The sequence below is a fragment of the Oryza brachyantha genome, chromosome 7, assembly GCF_000231095.2.
Source record: "Oryza brachyantha chromosome 7, ObraRS2, whole genome shotgun sequence".
Lineage (NCBI taxonomy): Eukaryota > Viridiplantae > Streptophyta > Magnoliopsida > Poales > Poaceae > Oryza > Oryza brachyantha.
In genome coordinates, this window is record NC_023169.2 from 4,473,794 (window position 1) to 4,493,031 (window position 19,238).

Here is a 19,238-nt window from a genome sequence, read left to right on the forward strand (position 1 = left end):
AAAACATAGGGTGGAAAGAGGATGCATGACTTCGCTTTTTAAGCAACGGAGATATAGCCCCTCTCCATGGTCTAACCCAAAATAATTTTATACTTCATAGTCCAAAGATGGTCGTGAATTAGCTCAAGATGTATGATTGATATAAAGCAGAGGCCATTACCTAAAAAAAGAAAACCTTCGGACGGTGTAAGTCAAAATTTAAATTTTTAAATTAAATTTAGAGTTAATTTAGGATTTTTTACCGAAGTTTTATTTTCTAGCCTTGGCTTATAGATTATCGAGAATACATATATAAAAGTTTTATTCATAAATTTTTTTTATTTGCAAATATGCTATTTGGTTTTTTCATGAAAAAAAAATCAAACAATCACCTTGTGATGGACAAATGGTACTTGCATTAAACACCAAGCCCCCTAGCCTAATTGGAAAAGTTTCTAAAAACTACAGCTTCTCTCATAATCCCTGGCGTCTTATATAGGTGTCAACCCTTTCTAAACTTAGTCTGCACATTAAGAAATAAAAATATAACACATTTGATTGCTCCGTGCATGTATTATGTTTGTTGTCTAGTTTGAATTTAGAGATTTTTTTTACTACCTTTGAAAAAAATATCTTGAGACGATATCATATTTTTCAGTGTAAAAGTTTTGGGTTTTTTTTACTATCCTTAAAAAGTACATTGAGATACCAAACAAAATTTTTACACTAAAAAATACGGTATCTCAATGTACTTTTTAATGATAGTAAAAAAAATTCAAAACTATTATATCCTGAGGTACCGTGTATCTTAAGGTACCAAAATTTAAATTAAAATTTTTGATAGATCAAGATACTTCTCACCGATGGTTAAAAAAACCCTTGAATTTAACAATGCATATTTATATGTACACTCAAACCATCCTAACAAATGCTAGCAATGCTTTTGCAGAAACATTTACTATTCAGGTTATACACATAAAAATGGGTGCTATTACCCCGTGAGTTCAAAAAATCCTTATACCGGCACAAAATGCATCTATGCACGAACCAGCTCACAGCTCTCTTTTTCTGCCAAAAATTATGAGTGAGATTAAGATTGCCAGCAGAGCAGGCTACGAATCAATATATTATTATATATAAGATGATGACGATGTTAACCATGTCAGAGAAAAGAATAGCCTGTCCATGTCGCCGGCAGATCTGCTGCAAATTAGAGCGACATGAAAAAGAAATAATAAGGGACAATGTTTTTTTTTTCGAGATACGGAGACTGATGGAGTGGCGAAGGCAGACAATTGGCCTGCTTCTGTTCGCCGCAGGAAGGGTACAATTATGGGAAACTTTTTCTTTCTGATGTTAATGTCTTTAAAAAAGACATAAATTGCTATTTTTTTGGTTTTTCGAAAAAAGTCAACTGACATGTTTATAAATAAAAAATAATTTATAAATAAAAATGTTATATAGGTCATATTAGCGATCTAAAATTAAAGGCTAGAAAATAAATTTTGGTAACATATATTACACGCACAAGTCGGATCACCGTTAAGCTAGCTCTCTCCTTCATGGCTTCATCCCTGCTTTGCAAGTGCCATCGTAGTCTCCTAGCCATCCTCTTACGCACTGTACCTCTATCCTCATTGGTTCGCTACCGTCCCCAGTGAAGTTGGACAAATTTAAATTTGGTCGAAATTCAGACTCCACCAAAGATGAAAAAGGGTAACAGTTACATGCAATCAATCTTTGGACATGATCCAAGGTTAAAAAACCGTATGGCCTTGCACTCTTACTCCTAGAATCAGTGGAATGTTATTCAACAGCTCCAACCCATATTCTCGTAAATATCTGAAAAGAGTACAAATTCAAATCAAAAACGCAAAACAAAACATATCGTGTGGACATAACGCGACATTCAAATTAGGTCGTGTTCTTCGCTCTCTCTCGCTAACCCAAATTTCCTTATTTTTTATTGTCATATATTCTAAACCGTTAAACAGTAATTTTTTCTCAAAAATTTTATATAAAAAATTACTTTAAAAATCATATTAATATTTTTTAATTTTTTATAATTAATTAATTATATTTAATCTATTAATATGCTTTTTATAACTAAAATACAATCGAACGCCGCCTTGGTCAGCATGTCAACATTATGTATAAAAATAGTGTCGTCATCCTGCCCAAAACAAACGCCCTGGGTACACGGAAAATCTCGCCGCGTGTCGCCGTGTGACCACCATGTCGTCACCGTGTGTTTACTGTTCTTCTCATCGCCTCATTTAATACCCTCGATTAGACCTACTAATCGCGTCATTAAATCCCTAATCAACCTTCACACTTATAAAAGGCCACGTGCGAGCGAGCTCTTCTTCCTCCACTCCGTCTCCGGTGCGACGGCACGGCAGCCATGAGGAGGAGGACGACGAGCACCACCGCGACCCTCGCGGCGTCCGTGGCGCTGCTACTGCTGCTGCTCGCCACGGCGGCGCGCGGCGACGACGGGTGCGGGAAGGAGGGCGCGGCGGCGGCGGGGGCTGGGGCGGGGCGCGACCGGGCGCGGGCGCGGGCGCTGAAGATCGTGGCGTTCTTCTCCATCATGGTGTGCGGGGCGCTGGGGTGCGGCCTGCCCGTGCTCGGGCGGCGCGTGCCGGCGCTGAGGCCCGACGGCGACGTGTTCTTCCTCGTCAAGGCGTTCGCGGCGGGCGTCATCCTCGCCACGGGGTTCGTCCACATCCTCCCCGACGCGTTCGAGAGCCTCAGCTCCGATTGCCTCGCCGGTGGGCCGTGGAAGCGCTTCCCCTTCGCCGGCTTCGGCGCAATGGTCGGCGCCATCGGCACGCTCGTCGTCGACACCCTCGCCACCGGCTACTTCACACGGGCGCACTTCAAGAAGGGCACGGCCGCCGCCGCCGCCGCCGCCGCGAGCGCGGTCACGGCGGACGTCGAGAAGCAGAGCGCCGCCGTCACACAGCAGCACCACCCTCACCGCCACGACGACGGCGAGGAGCACGAGGGACACGTGCACGTGCACACCCACTCGACGCACGGGCACGCCCACGGCTCGTCGGCGCTCGTCGCGGCCGTCGGCGAGGACGACAAGGAGCAGACTCTCCGGCATCGTGTCATCTCTCAGGTGCCGTGTGCAGCTACCCACCCTTTAAAGCCATTCAACCGTGCATTCAATTACCACAACTTGCAAATCATTTTTTGGAATTGCATTTATTTATTTAACATTACTATAACTGAATTCAGTCCTTTTTCAAATATTTCTAACACTTTTTTTTACTCAGAGTTAACAATTTTAAACTGAAAAATATGATATCTTAGGTTATCAATAACTTATTTAATAATTATAAAATTAGCATTATTATATGTATTATTGAATAATTGATGACGCACAGGTCCTAGAGCTAGGGATCGTGGTGCACTCGGTGATCATAGGCATCTCGCTCGGCGCGTCCCAGTCGCCGGACACCATCAAGCCGCTGGTTGTCGCCCTCAGCTTCCACCAGATGTTCGAGGGCATGGGCCTCGGTGGCTGCATCGTCCAGGTATAATATCTCCATGCTGTTAAATGGTGTGATTTTTTAAGCTGTGATTTATTTAGATAAATTTTGGTGGAATATAATAGGTTCTCTTTTTATTTTTGACACTAGCAAATTAGAAGATATAAGGTTATATTTTACGTATATAGAGCGTATGTTATCTTAGTTTGACCCATGAAAAAAATTATCTAACTAAAATATAAATATGTGGTCCCATGGTTTCGGTGGTTGCGTGCTAATCAACGGTTTTGTCACACAAAGGGGAGACTAGAAAGTAAAATCCTGTCTTGGCACATTTAAAACCAGAAAGTAATGTATAAAAAAAACCCCAAAAGTTCGGTTTTGTTTGGTCTCTATCGAAAGTGCAAAAAGACACCGACAAAATGCTACTACTCCACTTGCTCAGAGCATTAATAATACAAATCCAATGTGTTTGTTAGAGTTGTTAGTCCTATATTTCTTTTTGGTCAAAAGCTGGTCCAACAGTTGCCCCAAAGAATTCTGAGAAATTAGAATGTCTTGTGTTCTTCCAGCTCTCCACATGTGGGAAGCTACCAATTTGCAAGTGAGAACGTGCTAAGAAGGAAGAAAAACTTGGTTGGTAGTTCAAGTTGGATCCATCTTTATTATTGAAATCCAATTTGTAGTTATCTCTCGTTGGAGGAGGAATCTATTCCCATTTAAGCAAATCTAATAACCGATCGAAATAGAAAGGATTTTAGGATGCAACAAGGCTTTATACACTAATTTTAACAAAGTATTAGGAGTATCATATTAAATTTTAATATGTACTATAGGAACCTTGAGGTGTATATACACGAGCAGTTTCATTATTTTTTGAGATGCCATAATTTCTACATTAAAACTTCAGTACCTCTATATGATCGGTACGTGTCGGTGTCGGTACATGTAAGATACTAACAGTAACAGTAACAGTAAGATACTAACATTTTACGCTGAAAATTTCACAACTAATTAAACATATATATAAACACACACAGTCACCCATCTCTACAAAATTTGAGTGTGTTTAGAGAATATGCATACGTGTATGCGTGCCTGTGATGGCGCGTGCAGGATGTGTGGCCACAGTAGAGAAAACTTTCCATATTAAGTTAGGCCTGTTTAATTTAGTTTGAGATTACTATAATTTAATTTATTAGGAGTAAGCTAAAACAAATCGATAAATTATTATAACATATTATTACAAGCCCAGATTTAGTATAATATGATAAACTTACCTAAAGATTTTTTTTTGAGATTATTAGGGGTCTTTAAACCGACTGTACTGTGGTACTTTAAAATAATTGTATACATTTATCATTTACTTGTACTTAGTTTCTAATAATTTAGTTTACGGTAATCTAACTCAACCATCAAGATTACAGTAATTCCTGACTGAAACAAACAGAGATTATAGTACCACAATTCGGACAGCAGCATTTGACTAATTTGATCGTCCTGCACGTACGTACGTGATATGCAGGCAAAGTTCAAGGCGAGGTCGGTGGTGACGATGGTCCTCTTCTTCTGCCTGACGACGCCGGCGGGGATCGCCGTGGGCGCGGGCATCTCGTCGGCGTACGACGAGAGCAGCCCGGCGGCGCTGGTGGTGGAGGGCCTGCTCAACTCCGTGGCGGCGGGGATCCTCCTCTACATGGCCCTCGTCGACCTCCTCGCCGAGGACTTCACCGACCCCAGGGTGCAGGGCAGGCCCAGGATGCAGCTCGCCGTCAACGTCGCCATGCTCGTCGGCGCCGCCCTCATGTCCATGCTCGCCGGCTGGGCCTAGCTCGCTCGCCCGCCGCTGGCCATGCATTGGTGGGTGCAGCGGCGGATCCAGAAATTAGGAGAGGTTGATGTCTTCTACCTTCGTCCAAATTATTTTCTGACACCTCTAACCCTTTTAGTAAAAATAGAAATTTTGTTAAAAGATCTGAGGGGCTCCAATGGCGTAAATAGAGCAGAGGTGTTCTCGTTCACCCAGCACGGGTGGCAGATCACCAAGGGACGTGCAGAATATGTTTACCAATATAGAGGAAATTAATTTGTAAACGGAAACGAAATGGAAGTCGATCGGCTGTATACTGCCTGTCACAATTTTGTATCTTTATTGCCGTTCAAACGAAATTCATATATCTTTAATTAGTGTCTATATATAACTATATTTAGGAGTATATTAAACATTTTTTTCTCTATGGGATTTTACTGAGGAAAGAATTCATTGATGCCACCAGTGATCTTTTTTTTGACGTACGTGTGTAAGGCTAGTGTTTTTTTTTTGAACCGCTGGTCGCTGGAGTACGGCACCGAAGAAACCCCCCAAAGTTCAAATAAATCAAAAAATAATTTAAAATCTTTAATAACAAAGCTTCTCACGGTTTAACACGGTTTAACACGGTTGCCGTAGTACACGTATGTGTTATTTCATTTGTAATCTAAAAACATTAAATTTTAGGGTACTAATTGTTAACCAAAAACATTGAATTTTAGGTGCTAATTGTAACTCATCGTTTATAAACTTTAATTTTAGAGTTGATTTTAAAGGTTTTTTATTGTATTTTATTTTTCAGTTTTGTCTTTTAAATCGTTATGAACAGATATATAAAAAATATTATAAATTATTATATATTTTCAATATATTATTTGACCTTTTCTTTTAACAACCCACAAAGATGCCTGCAGCTGGCGTGTGGGTTTAAAACGAGGTAGCAGCCTCTCAGTTGAGTCTGGAACTGTGAAAGCCTCCTGAAACGTAGGCATGGCTGTGAAGGCATGTCGACACTGTGTTGCCACAATTTTTCGGTCCACGAGATCCATGCCGGCTATATATCCATTTTGACTAGTCCAGGAAGCAACAGAAAAAAGAAAAAAAAAAAAAGGAAACGGATGCCATGGCTGCTACGAGAGAGCTTGACTGTGACGTACGGCGCCTTACAATGGGCCTTCTGTTCTGTATCTGGGCCGAGTTGGTGTGCTAGTGTTGGGCCTTTTGGCAGGGAGCCCATCGAGGTCTTGTTTGGACAGGCCTAAATTCCCGGCCCATCAAACCGCTCTATGCTCAGGCTTATGTTGTTCAGAGATCAGTTTTAGGAATATTAGGTGCAGATTTGGCATGAGGCGACCGGGCTCAAGCTGAGAAATTTAATTTCTCAAAATAGATATATCACTCGCTGTGTATGACATGTGGGCCCTCATAAGTCTATAACACGTGAGTTCAGTGACAAATCTGTCATGAACATTTGTAAAAGTGACAAAAAGTTAAATGCTCTGCACAAGCCTGCCACCCTCGTTAAAATTATTAGAATCCCCATAAAGACTCCTAAAATTTTATAGTAAAGATCAAAACTCGGTTTAAATTGTTAAGACTTCTCTAATCTTGTTGGTAGAGCGGCCACTTGAAATTGGAATATGAATGTCATGATAAGTAAATCAAATGACGGAAAATTGAGAACACGAAATCAATTTCCCCTCCGATGAGATCTTTTATACTTTCCTCGTTTTCTTCACGTGTGTTAAGATTAAGATATATTGGTCCAGTCTTTCGTGTTATTTGTAGGGTTAGGGTGTGCATGTGTAGGTTCAATTGGAGTAGAGTACGCGTTTTACGGTTTATGAGCACATGTGTTTATGCCATGTCTTAAAAAAATGTTTTCCAATATAGATGGATATTAATCGTAGCACATGTGTTTGTGCCATGTCTTAAAAAACATGTTTTCTAATATAGATGGTATATTAATCATTGAATTTGAGCAGTGAGTACTGTAGAAGTGAGAAGGTACACTGTAGAATATGATAGATGAGAACATATGCTTTTACCATGTCTTGTAAAAAAAAAAGTTTTCTGAGAAATCAAAATAAATAAACTAATGTTACATGATCCTGGTATTACATGTTTCACAGTTCTACACTAACACATAAATGTGACCACGAGGATGCCGGAAACCAATCCTGGATACAATACGCAATGTTCAGTCAAATTCGACATTTTGACGCAATGTGCAGTTAAATTTGTAACGTTTTCCGGCTCAAATCTTTCCCTTTATAGAGAATTTACCTCTCAATCTTGCAAAGAAGCGCAGCACCCCTCATTTGCGCATCCTTTCGCCGTTTCCGGCGAAGAATTGGTCACATCCGCCGCTCCCTTGTCGCAGCAGGATGGCTTCTCGTTCGTGCAGCGACGGCCAGTTCCATTGATGGGCTTTCCTTCACCGGCGCTGCAGCATCCCTGCGACGCGCGGCTCGCCGCCGGCTTCTTGGACTCGCCGCCGCCGCAACATTTGGCAACGATGGCCGCCATGGTTGGCTGCTCTTCTTTATGCTCGCCGTTGGATGGGATGTCGATCACTACAGAGTGCTCAGGCGACTTGCTCGGCTTCGGGCAGCAATGGCATCCGTTGGTTTGTTCACGGCCGGCGCCCGCGGCTGTGGAGTTGGGCGCTCCGGCGTCGGCGGCGAGCTGAGACCTCATCGCTAGCGACCTCGCCGTGGCGCGGCACGCGTCGCCCTTCTTTCCGCCCTTCCACTTCTCCCTCAGCAGCGTCATGCTGTTGAGCACGACGAGCAGGCAGGTCCCGACGTCCGCGAGCACGGCCGCCCAAAGAACGGGGCGCCACGAGGCGGCGAGCACGAGCACGGCGGCCTTGACGGCCAGCGAGGCCGCCACGTTGACGGCGATGATCCGGCGGGCTCGCCGGCCGAGCCTGATTGCCTCGGGGACCCTGAGGACGTCGCTGGACATGAGCGTCGCGTGGCTGGTCTCCATGGCAGCTGCCGACCCGGAGATCCCCATGGACACGCCCACGTCCGCCGCCGCCAGCGCCGCCGCGTCATTCATCCCGTCGCCGACCATCATCGTCGGGCCGAACCTCGCCTTGAGGCCGCCGACAAGCCGCACCTTGTCCTCCGGGAGGAGCTCGGAGTGGAGCTCCTCCATGACGCCGCCGAGCTGGCCCTGCGCGTGCATGGCCGCCCTGGTGCTGTCCCCTGTCAGCATCACCGACTTGATGCCCAGTGATCCCAGCTCCCGGACCGCCTCCGCCGCGCCTGTCCGGCAGTCGTCGGAGAGCGAGAAGACGCCGGCGAGCTCGCCGTCGCAGATCACATAGCCGACGGACACGCCTTTGATCATACCACTCGTTTCTTGAACTGCAAAATGTGACAAGTTGTTGTCAGATTGAATTCAGACAGCTCAGCTTCTGCTACAAGTAATAGTGTTGTGCTCACCTTGCTGAGGTGATGATGCTCTTGCCAATGCCCTTCTGTTCCCAATGTAGATGTGTTTGCCATGGATCTCTCCATAGATTCCTTCCCCGGGATATATCCGAAAGTCGCCGACATTCTCCGGATTTGGTTGGATTGATTTGGATTGAGCATACTCCACAAGTGCAGCTGCCATTGGGTGGCTTGATTTGCTCTCAATGCTTGCAACCCTGCAAGAAACCCAATTTCACACTGTGCAGGTCTCACTCTCCATCACAAACAAGGATTTTTCGACAACCATAAACAGGTACAGGCTACAGTTGAAAGTCTGTCAGAATTTGTTCAGCTTTCTATCATCTTTAGCAGCTGCATTCCAAGAACTGAAATGATTAATTCTTTGATTATCATCTTTACCAGTGAAGAAGATGATCGATCTCCAGCTTGTTCTCAACAAGATGGAACGAGTCGATGCTGAACTCTCCTCTGGTGATCGTCCCGGTCTTGTCGAACGCCACGGCCCTGATCTCTCCCAGCGACTCAAGAACATCCCCACCCTTGATGAAGATCCCCATCCTCGCCGCCCGCAGCATCGCGCAGAAGGTGGCCACCGGCGTCGACAGCACCAGCGCGCACGGGCAGGCGCTCACCAGCAGCACCAGTGCCAGGTTCCACCATTGCCGCAGGCTGTCTGCTCCGAGCAGCGCCGGGATCATGGGCACTCCTGCGGCAGCAACAACCACAGCTGGAAAAAAAAAAGTTTCTCTTGTAAACTGATGAGTTTGTGGTGGTTTATTGGTGATGTTTGGCGTTCGATTGCGCACCCGGCGTGTAGTACTTCGCGCAGATATCGATCAGCCGCTGCGTCTTCGACCTGCTGTTCTGCGCCGCCTCCACCAGCCTGTCCATCCTCGCCACCGTCGAGTTGTCGGCGACGGCCGTCGTCCTCACCGCGATGTAGCCTGCAACGTTGAGAATGGCATGAACGATGATGCATTTTGTGAGGCGATCAGCTTGATTGTTTTGAGAGAGTGAGGTTTCGGTTACCGTCCATGTTCATCGTGCCGGCCCAGACGTCGGAGTGCGGCTGCTTCGGCACCGGGAAGGACTCGCCGGTGAGGCTGCTCTCGTCGACCTCGCTCTGCCCGTCGACCACCACGCCGTCGACGGGGACGATCTCGCCGGCCCTGACCGCGACGACGTCGCCCACGCGGACGTCGCGCACGCGGACGACCTCGCCGTTCACGAGGACCGCCTTCGCCGGGAGCGTGCCCATCAGCGACGACATCCCCGCGCTCGCCTGCACTTGCGACGTGAGTGTTCGTCCGGGTTTGATCACCGTGGGTTTGTTGGAGAAGACGGTGACATGACATTGGTATGGTACCTTGGTGCACGCCAGCGTCTCGAGCCATTCTGCGGTGGTGAAGAGGAAGACGATGCCTCCCGCCTCCGTGTAGTCCCCGAGTGCGAGCGCGCCGGCGACGGCAATGAGCATGAGGACGTTGATGTCGAGGGAGAGGCTACAGGCCGCGGCCCATCCTCGGCGAAGCATCGGCGGCGCGCCGGCGCAGACCGCGGCGAAGGCCAGGAGCTGCAGGGGAGGGAAGAGCCAATTGAAGAAGGACGCCAGGAGGAGGACGCCGGAGGCGACGATGTACGGGCTCGGCCACCGGCTGACGACGCCGCTGCTGCCGTACGCTCGCATCGACGCCTCGAGGCCGGCCTTGTTCAGAGCATTCACTGGTCAAGACAAAGACGACGCCAACTCGATGCCGTGAGAATTCTGCGCAAGAATCTTGTGCAGGACTAATGGCGGCGGCGGCGGCTTACCGATGGCGGACTCGGAGGCGGCGGCGGGGTCGTGCTCGACGACGACGGTGCGGGACGCGACGACGACGGACACCACGCGGACGCCGTCGAGCGGCGCCAGCAGCCGCTCCACGAGCGCGACCTCCGCGGAGCAGCACACGCCAAGCACATCCAGGTACGTCTTCTTCCATTTCTTCCCTCCGCCGCCGCCGCCGCCGACATCCGCACAACTCGTCGCCTCAGGCAGCAGCCTCTCCACGAGCCCCTCCCCGCTCAAGGCCTCATCCTTCCCGGCCATCGCCGTCCACCGCGCCGCGCCAGCCGATACAAGAAAAGCAAATGGAGATCAGAGAGAGAGGCGATCTGACGCGGCGGTGTCGTCGGCGACAGCGACGGCGGCGCGAAAAAAATTCGGGATTTTATAATCGACGGGCAGCCGATCCGGCAGTGAGGGGCTTGTCTTAATCCAGTAAGGTGGGCCCACCTGGCAGGGATTGAGGGTCAGATTAATTAATTAGGGCATTAATAATGCAACGAGTAACATGTTATTTATAGAATTAAATAAGCTCGCAGAGGATAAAATATGATGTGACACGTAATTAATAAAATAAAAAAACCATGTCTTATATGAGACATAATTTGTACATAAAACCCAAGATATGATGAGAGATAAACACATTAAATTTATATATAAATTATCAGCATTTATATTATAAAAGTGTTGTCTAATAATAGTTTCTTTATGATATGCACGGTGGAAAAATTATGAGTAGTGTCCTATATTAAGATTGCTTTAATTAATCAATACGTGTTAATCAGTACTGATGTTACACCTTCTCGGAAGGGTTCATCTTTAATCTTCTTCGTCTATAAAAAAAACTTCATTTTCGTAAGCAATCAATACATCATGATTTACTAAAATGAGGGATATATATCTTCGGATTTTAACAAGTAGAAAATAATTGTATTGATGTTTGGAAAAGAGAGAATATTTTAGTCTTAGTTTTTAGTCTTATAAGATAGACTACTTTTATGAGGAGGGAGTACTTAGCAACCTGGCAGGGAGGGACCAGTTTGGATTAATTTCTTAATCTCTGGTGTTAATCAGCTACCTTGTGGTTCATATTATAGTAGAGTTGCTCCAAAAACTACGTTTGTTCTAAGTTAGGTCCGTCCAATAATAACTGCAAATAGTTGGTTGTTGGCATATTGAATTTTGAACGGGGTAGGTCATTAATGCCAAAGTTCATACACACCAAATCTTCCCTAAATTCATTAAGGGTTGTTTGTCTATTCCAACAAAACCCAAAATATATATTTATAAATGAAAAATAATTTTATAAATCTACATGGTCTTAGCAACCTAAAAGAGAAGAGATAATCTATGATAAAAAAATCCTAAAATCATCTCTAAATTTAATGTTTTAAATTTGAATTTGGTTTATAAACATAAACATAAACAAAAATACAAGAGCGAAATGCTTTTTAGAGCGTTTCTAAATAACATCTCATGTCTAGTGTATTTTATACTCATATGTTTTGCGATATAAGATTTTCTAACTTCTATATAGATATTAACGAATCTAAGCATGAGCATAAAATCAATGCCTAAGGGCCCGTTTAGTTCTAATTTTTCCCCAAAAACATCACATTAAATCTTTGACACTTAAATAAAACATTAAACATAGATAAAAAATTGACTACATAATTAGGGGAAAATCATGAGACAGATCTTTTGAGCCTACTTAGTCCATAATTAACCCACATAAGCAATGATGGATTAATTAGGCTCAAAAGATTCGTCTTGTAGTTTTCAGGCGAGGTATAAAATTCCTTTTTTATTCGGGTCTGAAAACCCATTCCGACATTCAGTCGAACGTTTGACGTGACACCTAAAATTTTTTCTTCACCAACTAATGGTGTTTAGTTGCGGAGATGAAAATGTTTGGATGTCACGTCAGACACTTGAACGGATGTCGGAAAGGGTTTTCGGATATGAATAAAAAAACAAATTTTATAGCTCACCTGTAAACTGCGAGATGAATCTTTTGAGCCTAATTAATCCATCATTAGCATATGTGGGTTACGGTAGCACTTATGACTAATCATAGACTAATTAGGCTTAAAAGATTTGTCTCACGATTTCCTCCCTAACTATAGAGTTAGTTTATTTTTTTATCTATGTTTAATGCTCTATTTAGATATTCAAAGATTCGATGCGATGTTTATAGAAAAAAAATTTTGTGAACTAAACAGGAAAGGGACAAAATGTCTAATTTGGCTGAGTGGCAGATAGTATATCATTTGGACACAATAGCCGAAGTCCATATACATTTAATAAAAATCTGAGGTGACAATGCAGTTACTATAGAGAGAAGCAAGACAAGTGGGTTGCACACGGTTGCAGGAGATCCAACTTCGACACAAGATCCAAACATGGAGACTGCACTATACATGTAACGTTTAACACATTGAAATGTACTTAGATTGGGTAATGAAATCGATTAGAGCACAGACACTTTGTGCTATGTGAATAATTTCTCCTGTGTTTTTTCGGTTGAAATGGACAAAACAGAGTCTAGTTTGTGATGAGTTTAGGACTGTTCATTATCCAATGCATAGTTTGTACAGCATGTGGGAGCAAATAATAAATTTCTCTGTCCCTATCTCCTTCCATTTGTTGATTTCTATCTAATTTTGTGCCATATACTCCATCTTTCCCAATGATAGTATCTTGTTTCTTTGTGTGTTGGTATTTCACCGTGGACTGTTTCTTATGTAGGATATGGTTTCACGCTCTTTTTATCTCATTAATTCTCTTGCCACGTAAAATTTTATCCTCCATGGTGAGCTATTAATTTCTAAAGACACTAACTTAGGAGTTCTCTTAAAGTTCATGGCTAAAATAGTAGGCATGGATAAAAATTTACATTAACCCTAACAAACCCCCAACTTCTAACGATGAAAAAAACTGGAAGCCCTCAGCTGATGACTGCTCAATTTCCATGCCCAAACCCTAATTTTTACCTGACATTTTTTAAGGACTGTTAAAATTTTCTACTCCCTCCGTCCTTAAATGTTTAACGCCGTTAACTTTTTTATATATGTTTAACTCTTCTCTTATTCAAAAAATTTACATAATTATTAATTATTTTTATATCATTGTATTTATTATTAAATATATTTTTATGCACATATATGGTTTTACATATTTGACAAAAAAAATGAATAAGATAAATAGTCAAACGTGTATAAAAAAGTCAATGGCGTCAAACATTTAGGGACGGAGGTAATATTTCACATTGCGTTTTATGTTGGCTCTTGGCTTAAAATATAACCAGTTTGCATTTCAGAAGAATCTAGCCGTGTAGTTTTTCTGTTATTTATGTCCCAATGCTAAGGATACACTCCACACCAGAACCGGGTTAAATAATTATATATGAAACTTAGCTCACTAGATGACACTTTGTCCAATAAAATATTTTTGATATTATCCCTAAAGAAAGCAAAACAAGAAACAGATGGAGACCAAATGCTAGAATATGACAAGCCTCTCTGACTATGAAAGCGATTCCAAATAAAAATTGCCAACGTTCAGAAATAAAGTTATAAAAATGCAATTTTAAAGTTTAAACCATTAAGGAGTTCAGTTTTGACTTGCATGCCTACTGAACTTGAGACATATATAATCTCATCGAACAAAGATACAATTTCTTTTTGTCTGAACTTGCAGGCAAAACACGTGAAGGAAGCAATGACTTAAGGCTTAAGCTAATGCTTAATGATATACTACCATTCACGGTCCACAAGACCGTAGACCATTCCACATAGATATCTAGCTGCCACTAGGCAACCTATGGATAAAATTTGATTGATTTTGCAAACAATTTTTGTGGTGTGAATTGAAGTTAAACTGTAGTTTAACACACTTCGATGGAAAATATTGTGCATGCATGTGGATTCACGTGTGCACTAGATCAATCAACTTGCACAAGCCCTAGCTACTATGCTTGTGCTAAATCGTCTATGGATACTCTACGCGACTAAAAAAAATAATAAAACTAGTAAGATGTGACATATTTTAGTACAACAAATCTGAGCAAATGTATATGTAGGTTCATAGTATTAGGATGTGTCACATCAGATGTACTAGATTTAGTATTTGCATCCTTATCTTTTCACTTGTGGCCATGTTTATAAACTAAAATTTGAATTTTCAACCTTAAATTTAGAGTTGATTTTGGGATTTTTCATCAAAGTTTATTTTTCAGTTTTCACTTTTAAATCGCTAAGAATACATATATAAAAATTTTATTTACAAATTATTTTTTGTTTGTAAATATGATGTTTGATTTTTTTTCATCAAAAAGCCAAACAATCACCCTCTTGGTATTTTTTTTCATGGAATACATGAAAATATTTTTTATTTAAATATTAGTTTCCTAATAAGACTTGCAGTGTTTTCATGTTAGGGCACTGGATTTTTCCTTTATATATCTCCTATATGTTGCATGAGCAGGGCTCGATGGTAGTTGTATTCTCCTACATTCGTTCAATCATCCTCTTATTGTGGTTATTGGTCAACACCCATTTTTTCTCATAAAGGTTTTTATGTTAAATTTGTGTATATGTTATAAGTCTATTTTACTAACACATAATTAGTAGGGATGATATGCATCTAACATCCCTCTTACTCATAGCCTCATAGGCCATAGACCATAGCCTACACAGATGTCACATGAGAGTAGTGTGACAGAATTATTAAAATGAAGAGAGCATATTTCATGCCACTAAGTTTGTCATGGTTCGTTAATTTATCACTGACATTGTCACTTTCTGTAATATACCAATAAATTTGTCAATTGTTGAGCCGATGATTTAAAAAAATACCTAAAATACCCTATAAACTAGTAAGGTTAACAACTGATTATACCCTTAAAGCTTTCAAAAAGAATATAAATTGACATAGAAGTTGTTGTACGTAATTCAATATTTTTTCAAAAACTTTTATACTACTACCTCCGTCCCTAAATGTTTGACGTTATTGACTTTTTTACACATGTTTGACCATTTGTTTTATTCAAATTCTTTTGTACAATATATAAAGTTATATATATATGCATCAAAGTATATTTAACAATAAATGTAATGATATAAAAATATTTAATAATTATGTAAATTTTTTGAATAAGACGAAGAGTCAAACGTGTATTAAAAAGTCAATGCTGTCAAACATTTAGGGACGGAGGTAATATGTTGCATATCGGATACAGTAGATTATCTCTAAAATGGAAATGCGATGGAACAATCAGGTATACAGCTGAAAGAACATAACACGTGGATGGATGATTTCCCAGATTCCACGAGCATTTTTTCAACCTACTAGACAGGCGTATTTTTAAAATCTATACTGCTTTAAATAAAGGCAATGGTGATGGCCTATGTTTTTATTTACCAACTACTCCATGTATTATAATGTTTTTAAAAAAGATCCTTATACGTATTATTCATATATTTCAGCTCTAGAATACAATTTTACATTGCAAAGCCATCTGTGAGAATGAAATTATTTGGATTATCTCACAATTGGGCCTGTTCGGATGACATGATTTTCATTGGATTTTTTTAAGGAATACTGTTGACAGGAATTTTTCCATTCCCACCATTCGCATCGCACTAACCACCTACAAGAAAATTTCCCCTGACGATCGGCTTCATTGGAAAATTCCAAGCTCTTTTTTCATTTCCCTTGAACATCTCCTATGTCTGTTCCCATGTACATCCAAATGATTCTTACTTCTAGTTTCATGTGTTTCCCATTCCTATGTTCTCCACGTGAATTCCTTTCCTATCTCTATAATTTTCCTATCCTATGTTTTTCCTATCGTACATTCCATGTAAGCAAGGGTATTTAGTTTATAATATATATATATATATATATATATATATACACACACGATGGCGCTACACAACGGGCCACAGAAACGCCGCGCGCTACAAACCAACGTAGCACATCTCACAGCGATCCAACCAATCAATCTCCACGTCATCCCCACCCCTTCCCACCACCCTCAACAAAGCTAGTGGAGTTAAAAAATAATTGACAAATACGAGTAAGAACTTATATATGCATGGGGTGTTTACTATGATACGCTGTGGAATTAAAATTTAAGTGATAACAATGATAAAGGAATGTGTGCATTTACTGATTAAGGAGTTAAAAATTAACTGATGACCTCCACAGCTTTCAGTCCCCATGAAGGTTTGCGGAGTTAAAAATTAATTAATGGCAACGTGAATGGAATGTGTTCTTTTACTAGTCCATTTGTAGCCATTCGTTGTGTAGTTAAATTTTAACTATCATTCAGAATGTCTGCGTGAGATTGCTACCTTCGAAAAAATGATGTAGTTATTACGATGTTGTACTTGTTGAGTTAAAAAATAACTTTCTGATGGTAATGGAAAAAATACTTTCGTCCACACTTAACATTTGTTTGAGTTAAAAAATAACTAACACACATGCCACTCGGAACCAAATCAACAATTAGATGGCTCAGTAGGTGCTAAGTTAAAAATTTGTTGTTATCAATGAAGACCGAAACCTTGTCAGCATGTTTGAGTTAAAAAAAATAACTTATAATGCCTCTGTGCCGTGTTTGATTATAAACATAGTTGGAAAAGTTCAAGTAAGCAAAATACCACAAAATATAATAGATCATTCACTTATCACATCGCATAATATAAAGTTTGTCACCCTATCAATAATAGTAAAAATATATACATTCATCTTACATAACAAAATCCACATAAACCTAATTGTTACTGTCTACACGCGTAGTATGCTGTTGGGTACAAACATTGCTTTCAGATGTTTATGACACATTAGACATTTCACAGAAAACACACAGTATAGTCGGTTTCATCTACACCAATCAGATTCATCGACAAAAAACCCAAACGTGTACCACCGAGAACCCTGGCGAGGTGTGTGAAAAACCCGTTGTGGTCACTAATGTCGTGTCTGAAGTTGAGTTGCCGAAAGAGTTTACAACAGAGTATGAGATGCCAGAAGAGTTTCGTGTGTCAGGTCCTCTTCCTCCAATATTGTCAAATCTATTCCCGCTGTCAACGTCAATGGAAGAGGACGTCTTTCTCACCACCGAGGATATGTGCTACGTTTCTACACTATGCCCTTCTCCACCGTCGGTCGTCGACAACCTAACCTACCAGATGACCACATTTGACGACATTTTTCTAGAGACCTCCATGATCGGGGTTGTGTGCTGTGTAAGATACGGTTAGCGATGAACCCTATGTATTACGGATGGGACGATATGTGTAATGTATTGTGAAGACGATGATGCTTGTACTTACCTGCTAGCCGCATGAGATCGAGGAGAAAAAGATCGTCGGGAAAGCGCTGCGCCGTCGCCGGATATCGCTTCAAGAACAAACGCTGTGAGGAAAATAGGGAAGTCGTTCTCACACAACGAAAAAATGTGAAATGAACAGATCGGGAAAGGCGTGCGCGGTGATAACCACACCGGTTTTGGGAGTCTGAGAGCCTAATCTTCTTCGCCTTTGACGGCATTTTTCTAGAGAGCTCCATGATCGGGCTTGTGTGCTACGTAAGATGCGGTTAGCGATGAATCCTATGTATTACGGACGGGATGACATGTGTAATGTATTGTAAAGACGATGATGTTTGGACTTAACTGGTAGCCGCCTAAGATTGAGGAGAAAAAGATTGCCGAGAAAGCACTGTGTCGTCGCTGGAGATCGCTTGAAGAACAAATGTTGCGAGAAAAATGGGGGAGTTGTTCTCACACAACAGAAAAATGAAAAATAAATAGGCCAGGAAAGGCATGCATGCCGATAACTGCGCTGGTTTTGATGTGCCAACCACCGGAAGATACGCTACCACGAATCATAGTAACTGACATATCAAAACAACTATATTTTAATACCCCGAACGTTGTTGAGTTAAACTTTAACTTATACTCCACTAGCATGAGCACCTAAGAGATAAAAGTTAACTGGACACAAGCGAAAAATGTTATATGATGTTTGTGTGTCAGTTAAAATTAGAGAAATTTGCAACCGTGCCATTATAATTTTGCAAAGTTAGATATATGTCACTAGTATCTCAATGACGTGTGGACCCACATGAGTCAATGACACGTGGATCTCCAATTTTACAAAATTATAATGGTAGCTTTGTAATTTCCCCTAAAATTTAACTGTATGTTATAGCTAGATGATGCGCTTCTGCTTAATGTCTGTGTTTTTCCGTAAATTTTTAACTGCACTTAATGTGAATGTCTGCGTTGAAAAATAGGAAGTTAAAAATTAACTCGAGTTGGTTTAGACTATTGGTGTGCTCAATGGTTGGTGTGTCTCAGTAATTTAACTCAAATCGATATATGCGGTGTGTTGTTTAAAAGTTAAAATTTAACTAGAGGTGTGGAGATGGGGGGAGAACGATGGACGGTGTGTGGGGTTGGTGATATGGATGTTGTATCACCCGCTGTTTATTACTAGCGTATATATATATATATATATATATATGTATATATATATATATATATATATGTATATATATATATATATATATATATATATATATATATACGGGGAGGGAGTATAGAATAGCTTATGTAAGGGGATATATAATAGTTTATTCTAAGGGGTGCATGTATTAGTCTTATA

General features: G+C 41.5%; 2 protein-coding genes and 1 long non-coding RNA gene across 3 annotated transcripts; 1 reads left to right on the forward strand and 2 right to left on the reverse strand.

Annotated features, from left to right (window-relative positions):
- Nucleotides 1–2,281: 2,281 nt before the first annotated feature.
- Nucleotides 2,282–5,839, forward strand: LOC102707789 (zinc transporter 8-like). The gene is made up of 3 exons (XM_015839442.2): nucleotides 2,282–3,109; nucleotides 3,378–3,527; nucleotides 5,008–5,839. Exons 1-3 carry the CDS (start codon nucleotides 2,384–2,386, stop codon nucleotides 5,311–5,313), a joined length of 1,182 nt encoding a protein of 393 aa, XP_015694928.2. The 5' UTR covers nucleotides 2,282–2,383; the 3' UTR covers nucleotides 5,314–5,839.
- A 1,485-nt stretch (nucleotides 5,840–7,324) lies between these two features.
- On the reverse strand, nucleotides 7,325–10,827 carry LOC102708075 (cadmium/zinc-transporting ATPase HMA3-like). Its single transcript, XM_006658354.3, has 7 exons — nucleotides 10,551–10,827; nucleotides 10,105–10,460; nucleotides 9,768–10,020; nucleotides 9,545–9,682; nucleotides 9,138–9,465; nucleotides 8,748–8,953; nucleotides 7,325–8,669 (listed from the first exon to the last, which is right to left on the reverse strand). The coding sequence occupies exons 1-7, from the start codon at nucleotides 10,825–10,827 to the stop codon at nucleotides 7,582–7,584; spliced, it is 2,646 nt and encodes an 881-aa protein (XP_006658417.2). The 3' UTR covers nucleotides 7,325–7,581.
- A 6,441-nt stretch (nucleotides 10,828–17,268) lies between these two features.
- LOC107304643 lies at nucleotides 17,269–18,323 on the reverse strand. The gene is made up of 3 exons (XR_001550714.1): nucleotides 18,074–18,323; nucleotides 17,904–17,985; nucleotides 17,269–17,812 (listed from the first exon to the last, which is right to left on the reverse strand). It is a non-coding gene; the product is annotated as an uncharacterized LOC107304643 (long non-coding RNA).
- Between the last annotated feature and the right edge of the window lie 915 nt (nucleotides 18,324–19,238).